Source organism: Medicago sativa, chromosome 4 (genome assembly GCF_051527215.1).
Source record: "Medicago sativa cultivar Bolivia chromosome 4, Bolivia_mono, whole genome shotgun sequence".
NCBI lineage: Eukaryota > Viridiplantae > Streptophyta > Magnoliopsida > Fabales > Fabaceae > Medicago > Medicago sativa.
The window spans coordinates 32,682,127-32,692,354 of NC_140752.1; the positions used below are offsets into that span (position 1 = coordinate 32,682,127).

The following is a 10,228-nucleotide window of genomic DNA, read 5'->3' on the forward strand; positions in this document are numbered from 1 at the left end:
TTCAAGTCAAGGATCATGACATATTTTTAGGTACACTTAGCACTTTATTTTCACATACTCACATTTACATGACTTGTAAAACAAGAAACTAATTACACATATTCACATGCAGCAAGAAACACATACAAACAGTAGCTAAAACTTCACAAAATCATATGATATAGGTCACAAACATTTATCAAGAAATTGGAACCAGAATCAAGCAAATTTTCACAAATTTTTAATACAAAATATCACAAAATAGCAAGAAAATCATTTCATTATTATTTCCAAGTTTTAATATGCAAAAACCATCACAAAAATACCACAAAACTATCAAGAAATGTGTATGAAAATTTTTAGAATTTTTAGACACAAAAACATATAAAACTTCACAAAATTAAAAAAAATAGTAAAGAATTAACAAGAAAATACCACACATATTTTCCACAGGTTTTAATACATAAAAATATCACAAAATGGTTAAGAAAAATATCAAAACATATGGAAAATTTTATGGAATTTTTATGAGAATTTTTGAACATATAGGGGTGCAAACAGCAAGAAACAGTGACAAAAATAGCAAAAAACAAAGACACCACGCAGGAAACCTAAGCCCAAACCCAGACCCAAGGGAAAGTGGATCCTGGATCCACCAGGCATCAAAGAAGGCCGTTGGATTGATCCAATTGGATCAAACCCTAAATCTGACGGCCAGGGCGCAAGACCAGTGGACCAGGACTGAACCAGACCGGATCAGTCACTTACATAAAGGCTTGCAGACCGGTTCACCTCATTTCCAACATTTGTTTCTCTCTCTAAGCCTTACACTTCTCTCCCTTCTCTCTAGGTTTCCTTCGTCTTCTCCGGCGGACTTGACCACCGCCGGCGAAGATTCCGGTGACGGAACCCTAAACTTCTCCGATCTACATGGATCCAAACCCTAAACCACTCTATTTTTCATGCTGATCTTGAATATGAACTTAGATTTGAGAAATAAACGGTGAAATTCTGTAGATCTACACTTGATGTTTCGGTTTTGAATCTTTTTCAATCTTTTTCGAAAGAACACGTTCTTGAATTCGTTAACCTACTTTGTTTCACCGTTTATTTCTAACTACGAACCTTCGATGATGATTTAAAACAAGAAAACGAGAAGGATTCGTGTGTTTACCTGGATTTGAATGGAGATTTGAGTGAGAAGACGAAGAAAACCTTCTCGTATCTTCTTTAAGCTTCTGGTAAGTACTTCGTTGTTGTTCTTCCTCTTCTTCTCTGGTGCTCTTCGAAATCAACCTCTCTTCTTCCTTCTTTTCAACACTTTCCTTGTGATCGTGTTGAATTCGTCGTAATTTGACGAGTTCACACTTGAATTGCGAGGAAGTACGTTCGATGATGATGATTACACAAGTAATCTCTGAGAACTCTTGCTAAATTCGAACTGATTTTGTTAAATTGAACACATTTTGGCTTCGATCTTCTGGAATCTTGTATTGATTTTGTGTATTTGATGGAGGATTCGTTGATTTGTGTTGGTTTTTGCGAATCTGGAAAACGGTTAGGGTTTCAATTTCATGTGTTCTTGATGAAGTTCATAAGAATTTGGGCTTTTGATTCGTTTTTCTGGAAAAGGGAAGTGAAATTGTGTTTGTGATGATTTGGCACTGATTTTTGCTGAGTTGTTGCGTTGTGAATGGGACTGTAATGATTGAGCCTTTTATAGGCTGACACATGGCCTTCTGGACCACTAGTGAGCTGGCACGTGTTCTGGACTTTACCTTGGACTGATTTCTGGACTTAGGGACCAATCTGCAAAATTAAAAATTACAAGGACCTATCTGCAAAATAATAAAAAAAACTAAAAAATAAACTGGACAAAAAAATAGGACTGTTCTACAATTGACTTAAAGAAGACTAAAAAACAAAAAGTTTGACTTAAGGACTAAAATGTAAATTTGAAGACTTTGAGGACTTAATAATAAAAAAAAAATAACTAAAATTGGTTTAAAAAACGTAAATTGAAAATAACGTAAAGTGAGACGATTAAAAATGACAAAACGGACTAAAATGAACCAACTACTTAAATGAGGTACTTTAAAGTAACCTCTCTCTGTCGAAATTTCGTGTGAAATGACCAAATTGCCCCTGGGGACTAAAACGACTCAAAATGACTCAGATGCAATTTTAAAATGGATTTTTAACAGGGAATTGAAGCAAGAGTTCATTCAAACCAATTGAAAAGACTCAGAGACAATTTTTAGAATTTAAACAGAGTTTTAACACATGAAAAGACTAAAATGCCCCTAGGGGCTAAACTGACTCAAAGTGACCTCAAATGCAATTTTTGAAATGGATTTTGACATAGAATTGAAATAAAGACTTATTCAAACCAATTGAAAAGACTCAAGCAATTTTTAAAGAACTAAAATGAGTTTGGATACAGGAAATGACTAAAATACCCTTTTCCATGAATTTTGCAAGTAATATTGAAATAAGATGCAGAGGAAGATGCACTTGATCAGAGACATATCAAATGGCTTGAAATGCAAGAAAAGAAGAATTGAGCTTGTATTTTTAGGTCCAAAATTAGGGTATAACAGTGATCATCTGATGAAGCATTACTGAGGGATTTTTCCGTCAGTAACTACTGGCAAATAGCTGACAGAGAAATATGTTAGTAACGTAAAACAAGAAATTCAACCAATTAATACTGGCTGATTTAATCTTCCAGTAAGGATTAAACCAATAATACTAGTCGATTTTAAATTCTTCAAGAGCTATACACAATCGAATTAATTATTTGTGTAATCCTTCAAGGATGCATCACTATTGAATTCTTCTGGAATTTATGGAGAATAAATTTTGAATTTTTAAGTTCTTTAGGAACTATCCAACATATTTTAAAAAAAAATTGAAAATTTTGAATTCTTCTAGAATTCATAGAGAATAAAGTTGAGAATTTTTTTTTTTAAGTTCTACAAAAACTATCTTTATAATATAAGATCAACCCTTTATGCAATCCTTCAAGGATGCATGACTGTCGAATTCTTCAAGAATTCATAATAAATAAACACTAATTGAATATGATTTACACAATAACATATCTATATCATACAAAATCGATCAACATGTTTATGATAACATAGATGATCAAAGTATCGATGCTTCACCATACAAATGTCGGTCACAGAACTCAAACAACATCGAACATCCAGATACAAGGTTCATATGATTTTATAATCATACAAAACAAAACTTGTAATGCACCAATTTCAATTGATGGAATTTTACAGTATAGCCTATAATCATTGATACAAAAAATTAAAACTTATTTTCATAAAATAGATTAAGAATTGCATACCTCAGTTGGTAAGCTTGTGCTGATAACGTGTTATGAAAATAAAAAAATATGAGCAATAATAGAGAGAAAGAGAGGAAAAGATAAGAGAGATAAATATTCTATTATTCTCTTGTGATGACCAATTAGATTACATGTGAGCTCTATTTACAGAGAAATACAACGACTTGAAAAACAAGCACCAATGACTTAGGGAACAAACACAATAGTATGTATGAGTTAATAGTATGATCCAATAACTCAATTGTTATATGGAGTTCAACTTGCTTATAGTATTCATTACAAATTTGTTAATTTGGATATGCCAAATCGGCATCAAAACCACCATATGAACATTATATTTATTTTAACAGAGTTACATCAAAATGGTAACAATGTAAACCGTTAAAAACATAAATGATCAATATAGAACTAAAAAATCTAAATTGTCAATATGTCACAAATGTTGAATTTGAAGGATCACAAATTGTATTTGGCTAAAAAAAAACTACTAATATTTTTTGAAGTAAGCTAAAACACCAACAAAAGGAGCGTTGATATATGTAGTTGGCTCCGATTGAGAAACATTATAGCGTGAGTCTTGAAAAGAATCATCATTTGCCGGTCCTCCAACAATTGCACCTATTAACACATTAAGATTAGGTGTTGATGATTGAAAATATTTGTCTCCATCACGACACCCCATATGTTTTGGGTGTACATCCAATGATGGTAAAGTTGAACCACGATGATGTATCTTCTGAGGGTACTTTTGTCCATACCCAACCATGTATGACATTCCTAGTGGATTGTTTCCTAGTACATAGTCCACCTTCAACAATATATAGAATTTTAGAAATCTATTAAAAAAATGTATTATGTGTTCCAACAAGATGATCCAAATAGTACTTTTATTTCAATAATAATTAATTACCTGTGATTTAGCAAGATTAATGAGATCGCATGGTTTGGCAGCTACATTCCCACAGTTTACTATTTTTTTGTTAGCTTCCATGTAGTGTCCATAAACAACTAACAGAAAAGACAATGCTGTTACATGTTGTAGGTTACTTGGTCCAGTTTTGAATAGAAGCCCACCTAATAATAATCATCACCCACTTTAAGATATGAATGTATTTTTTGATCAATTTATGTAATTTGACCATCCTTAAAAAAAAAATGTAATTTGACCATATAATTTTACAATAGTTATTATAACTATAGTATAATGTTACCTTTGGAGTATGTGACTGATTTGGTTGGTGAATTGGGCAACAAAGAGCATATAAGGTTGTCTGCGTTGAAAATGAAAGGACTCTGGTTTGATGGATCGTTCATCACCCACTGCCAAATTTAGAGAACTTATGACTTATAAGCTAACAATTAATTGTTTCTTACTTGTATCAATTGGTGCAAAAAATAAATGAACAAATAAATTAATAAATATAAATTCTTGTGAAAATAATGTTTTAGTTCAATTAGAGTTTACATGAACTTTAGTGCAAGTCAAAATATATCTTTTGGTGTAAACATAATATTCTCAAGTGTGTAATATATTTGTTGGAGACTCATACTTGTTAATAATTTTTTTTTTGTCAAAAAAATAATCCTTTTAAACATAATACTATGTATTATTCTCGTGAGCATAACTCAGTTGGTAGGAATATTGAACTATGAACCATGCTATTTGACCAAAAAATCCTATTAATTATCGAAAAAATCAATAAAATAAAAGAGATAAGACATAACATGCTATAACAAAGATACTGATGAATAATTTTGTCAAAAAAAGAGAGATAATGAAAAATAAGACTAACATGAGAAACAAGCACATTAATGCCAGCATGCTTGGAATCCCATCCAAATTCATTGGATTGTATGTATTGTATATTTGATTTTACAAAGTTCATGTAATATTGGTTATTACTTGCTTTGTACAACCATGCTGCACCCCAAATCAACTCGTCCTGGATTTCGTTGCAACCAAAAAAAAATATAATAATTACGATACAAGCAAAAAAACATAAAAATAATTAGAGACAAAAGGAATAAAATTCGTCTTTAATTATGTAATTGAATTAGTGACGAATTTCATATTTTTGTACTCTCTCCGTCCTAAAATATAAACCAAAATGAGTCAACAAAAGATAATGTATTTGGTTCAAAATTTATATCAAATACATCCAACTTAAGTTGACCAATTTTTTTTGCATACATTTTGGAACGGAGGGAGTATGCATTAAGATCATGAAAGTCATACTATGTATCCATTAATGTCACAATAGAAGGGGCATGCTCCAGAACCTATGGCATTATTGTAAGACCCACGGTGATAATTTGCAAAGTCAAATACCTAAAAGATTAACATAGAGATATAATAATTAGTTGCAATTTGAGAAATAAAATATCAGCAATGGAAATAAATTGCTACCAAATATACACTTTCACCAATTTGAGAAAGTAACTTTCTTTGGCCTAAAGTATAGGAATTAATATATTTTTTTAATTATAAGACATAATTAAATAAATGTATATACCCGTTTAGCCCTAGCAAGAAGAATCCTAGAATATCCACGATCAATGTTTCTGAATGCAATGGATGACGCCGCAAGCGCAGCCGCAATCTCGGCTGAAACCTCCGAACCAGGTCTCGTCGCGGACAAATAATAGGTTGTCCTAGAAGTGTCCATGTCTTCTGGCCTTTCCCAACAATCATGGTCACTAATGGGATCGCCAACTTGTGCTACAATAATATTTGGTCTTTTTGTGGCTTTGAGGAAATAATCAGTTCCCCAACGAATTGATTCCAATGCATGTTGTAAATCATGATCCATAAGATCTCCAAATTCAACCACACTCCAAGCCAACATGGTGGTTGTATATGCCATAGGGAAATTGAATTTTACATTGTCACCAGCATCATAGTAACCACCAACCATATTCATCTGGGTTTTGGAATACAAATCAAGATTGCAAATCAAATATTTGATTAACATATTAAATCAAGGAATAAATATAGAGAATTAAAGCGTGACCCATCAAAAAATTTATATGACGGTTCAGATCAATAACTCCTTAAGATTTTAATGCGTAATCAAATAGAGTGAAAGATACACCTAAAAAAATTAGTATTATATTTTGATGTGAAAATTATTGTGAGAATTCGATAAACCTAAGTTGATAATCCGGAATTCAATCATAGTTAAGTAAAGCAACATTAATATTTGGCATAAAAAATAGAGGATATGAGTTCCACTAAGAACAAATAATTTTTTTATCAGACTTTACTTAGATCAAACTTCTTTTCCTAAAAACCCACACGGTTAACACAAAAAATAAAAATACTATTTACTTACAAGAATATCACGTCCGTCATGAAGGGCAGAGTCTTTTCTCCATGTCATACGTTGAGAAGGTGGCAATTTACCAGACCTTTGACCTTCAAAAAACAAAATACTTTTTGTCAATGCATCACTATAGTTAATTAGTGAAACGGATTTTACTATCATAACCATCATCATCATTGTTAATAACAATGATAATTTGGACCATGCTATTATGTTTCCTCTCATTTTCTTTGTTTCTCCTTTTTGAGATATGTTATTTGAGAGCTTCACCTGAACAGTATATATAGGTGGGATCTCTGAACAGTGTATATAGCTATGAATTCTTTTGCACACTTTATTTCCTTTCTTAAGAGTTTTTTTTTTTTTTAAGATTCTTAAGAGTTATTATTATTATTATTATTATTATTATTATTATTATTATTATTATTTTATAAAAAAGTGCCAGTGGCTAAATGTCTGTGATTTTATTTAAGATGAAATTCCTTTGCTGATATAGAAGTTTTTAACGTGTTAATTCCTTTTTAATCATTTACTATTGATATCTGAAATTTTATCATATCAAGTATTTTATCCATTTTATTTCCTTTTTAGCGTGTTAATAGTTTACTTTTACTTTTTACAAAAGGAAAATATTATGCAAATTAGGAAAAAATCAATTAATATTATTCCTTCAAAAAATCAATTTTTTTGACAAAAAAATTCAATTAATATTTTCTTTTTCAATTTCAATTTTGAGGTATGTTTTTTTTGAAGGAATGAATTAATATTTTGAGGTATGTTATTATTCGAGCATTCACCGTAAGAATATATAGAGTTAAAAAGAATGAAGCATTTACTAGTGGTATGTGAAATTTGATCATTTTAATTCCGTTTGTTTGAGATTTTTAAAAAATATATATTTTTAATTTTTTTTTAACCAAAGTAACTTTTGTTTATTCTCTCAAAAGGAAAAAAAAAGAATTTTTTGTTATTTTAATAGTGTTAGTTTCAGGTTTTTCAAATACTCACTGTTAAAAAAAATAGTTTTAAACATAGAATAAATAGCTATTCATAACACCTTTTGGCCCTAGGGGGTTGCGAAGGTTGGTTCACGTGATTCCCATGATTAGAGACATCTCTGATTTCGCCCTCTGTTTCGTTTCCTCCTTTTGCTTTGGCTGGAACCGCGGTTGTGACCAGTAATTACATTGCCGTTTTTTCTTTTGATAGCCCTCAGCTCACAGTTTCAATTTCCGTATCTGTCGGAGCTTGATTTTTCAAATTGAAGTCGCACAACCGCGCTAATGCACTTGTGCATTGCAAAGGTTGATTCACGTGTGCTTCTTTATTAAAATCGCTCTGGTTTTCTGTTAACGGATAACGGATGGCATACACGTGCCAATGGCCGTGTGTGTCTGATGCCGCACCATCACTTTCCAAAACGGTGCAATCTGCAGCACCTGTGATCTCGAACTCAGCTGCACCTATGTCTTTTGCAGCAGCACTCGCGGGTGCTTCAGCCTCTGATGACAGCCCCTACCCCTCACCATGCATTAAAGGCGACACTTTGAGCATAAAAATTAATCAAGAGGAGTACCGTAAGGGTGTGGAAGATTGCAAATATGCATTAAGGGCTCGTTTAACTCTTAACAAAGGGGAGAAGCCGTATTCAGCCCGTGATCTCAGCAGCAAGATTAGTAAGTTATGGACAACAATGGCCAGTTGGAAGATGGTGCCTCTTGGTAAGGGGTATTATGATTTTATCTTTAATTCGGCGGAGGATTATAGGAAGATTTGGGCAGTAGGCACCGTTAATCTTATGCCGGGTTTGCTAAGGTTATCACAGTGGACTAAAGATTTCAAGTATCAGACACAAAAGCAAACACATGTATCACTTTGGATCCGTTTAGTGGAGCTGCCACAGGAATATTGGCGGGAGCGAACGTTGAAGGAAATTGCGAGTGCGGTTGGGACTCCAATAGATATTGATGGACCTACTAGAAACCGTACTTTTGGGCACTATGCTAGAATTCTTGTCGACATTGACCTTTCAAAGAAATTGTATGATGAAATCCTAGTCGAAAGAGAGGACTTCGCTTTCAAAGTGGAAGTGCAATATGAGAGAATGCCTTTATTTTGTCAACACTGTCACTCTATTGGGCACAATATTTCATCATGTCGTTGGTTGCATCCGCAACCACCGAAAGACAAGAATGATCGTGGGAAACAGATTGTCGTTGCCGACTCAGATCCTAAACATCCTATTCGGCAAAAAGGAAGCAAAAATGATGTGGGTCCTTCTTCTGGTAACACTAGCACATGGGTTCCGGTTCCGGTTGTTTCGACTGTTACTACCATTCTTAGAGTTCCGGACACCGCAACTACTGCCCCTATACCCACATCATCGGTTTCAGTTTCACTGGCATCACCGGCTCCATTGTCTACTTCATTTTTGGACCCGGTTAGCTCATCTTTGGTGGCCACATCTCAATTTGATAGATCGAATAACTTCAGCATCCCTTTACACAATGTGTTTGATTTAATAACTCCTCGGGAGGTGTCACATACTATGCCAGTGCTTGAGCCTGTTTCCCTTGAAGCGCACGTTGACGTGCAATCTGTAGAAGCGGGGAGGTCGCATCAGACGCAGCGGGAGGAGTTGGAGAACCCCGTTGTAACTAATGCTTCCAATACGCTTCTGGATAGTGTGCAACACAATCATGAGAGACCTATGGAGCTGGGGGAGAGTCCTAAGGTTTCTAATGAGCGTGGAGCATATTCATCCCCTCCTGGGCGTGAGGACGTACGACCTAACGGGGTGGATCAGACACATCAGACATCACGGGCGGTGTTGGAGAACCCCGTGATAGAAGATAAGTCTGAAACACTTCAGGATGGTGTGGAACATGATCATGTGAGCCCACGGGAGCTGGAGGAGAGTCCCAAGGGTGCTCGTGATAATGCTCCAAGACCATTCACGGATACGCATGACGACATGCATGAAGAGTTGGATGATATACAGGAAGACCAAGAAAATTCAGCCCGTGTTATTGATGTCACTATTGAGAATTTTAATGGGTCTTTGGAAGGTACAGTTGAGGTTCCTATTTCTCAAATTCAACCTTTGCCAACCGAAACAACTTCTAGTGTTGCAGTTGGGGGCAGCAGCGTAACACATGATCAGCATGTGGTAGTTCTACAAAGGCAGGAAGTTCATCCCAGTAAAAATATACAACATGGGTTAGATTTGTGGGAGAGAGTTCGTGAGTATGATGCTCGTTCAGCAGCTGAAGCTTCGGAGGGTAGCATGCAGGTTCTCACTAGAAATCAGAAACAGAAGGTTAAGGTTAAGCAAGTCCTCAATCAGCAGCCATCCAAACCCCGTGCACGGGGAGATAGAAAACCGCCTTCCCAATGAATTTTCTCTATTGGAATGCTAGAGGTATCGGTAACAATGATACTCAGATTGCTTTAAAAAATTTATTTTTGTCTCATAAACCTGTGGTTATTTTTATTGCGGAGCCAATGGTCAATTTTGATCGCATTCCTTCTTGGTATTGGCCGACTATAGGTGTTTCAAAATATT

General features: G+C 34.3%; 2 protein-coding genes across 2 annotated transcripts; one reads left to right on the forward strand and one right to left on the reverse strand.

Moving 5' to 3' along the window:
- Positions 1-3,526: 3,526 nt before the first annotated feature.
- LOC146928839 (endoglucanase 8-like) lies at positions 3,527-6,933 on the reverse strand. Its single transcript, XM_085701014.1, has 7 exons — positions 6,673-6,933; positions 5,854-6,261; positions 5,577-5,669; positions 5,134-5,283; positions 4,552-4,660; positions 4,251-4,414; positions 3,527-4,148 (listed from the first exon to the last, which is right to left on the reverse strand). Exons 1-7 carry the CDS (start codon positions 6,886-6,888, stop codon positions 3,828-3,830), a joined length of 1,461 nt encoding a protein of 486 aa, XP_085557140.1. The 5' UTR covers positions 6,889-6,933; the 3' UTR covers positions 3,527-3,827.
- Positions 6,934-8,026: 1,093 nt separating this feature from the next.
- Positions 8,027-9,966, forward strand: LOC146928840 (uncharacterized). The gene is made up of 2 exons (XM_085707141.1): positions 8,027-9,863; positions 9,956-9,966. Exons 1-2 carry the CDS (start codon positions 8,027-8,029, stop codon positions 9,964-9,966), a joined length of 1,848 nt encoding a protein of 615 aa, XP_085563267.1.
- The last annotated feature ends 262 nt before the right edge of the window (positions 9,967-10,228 follow it).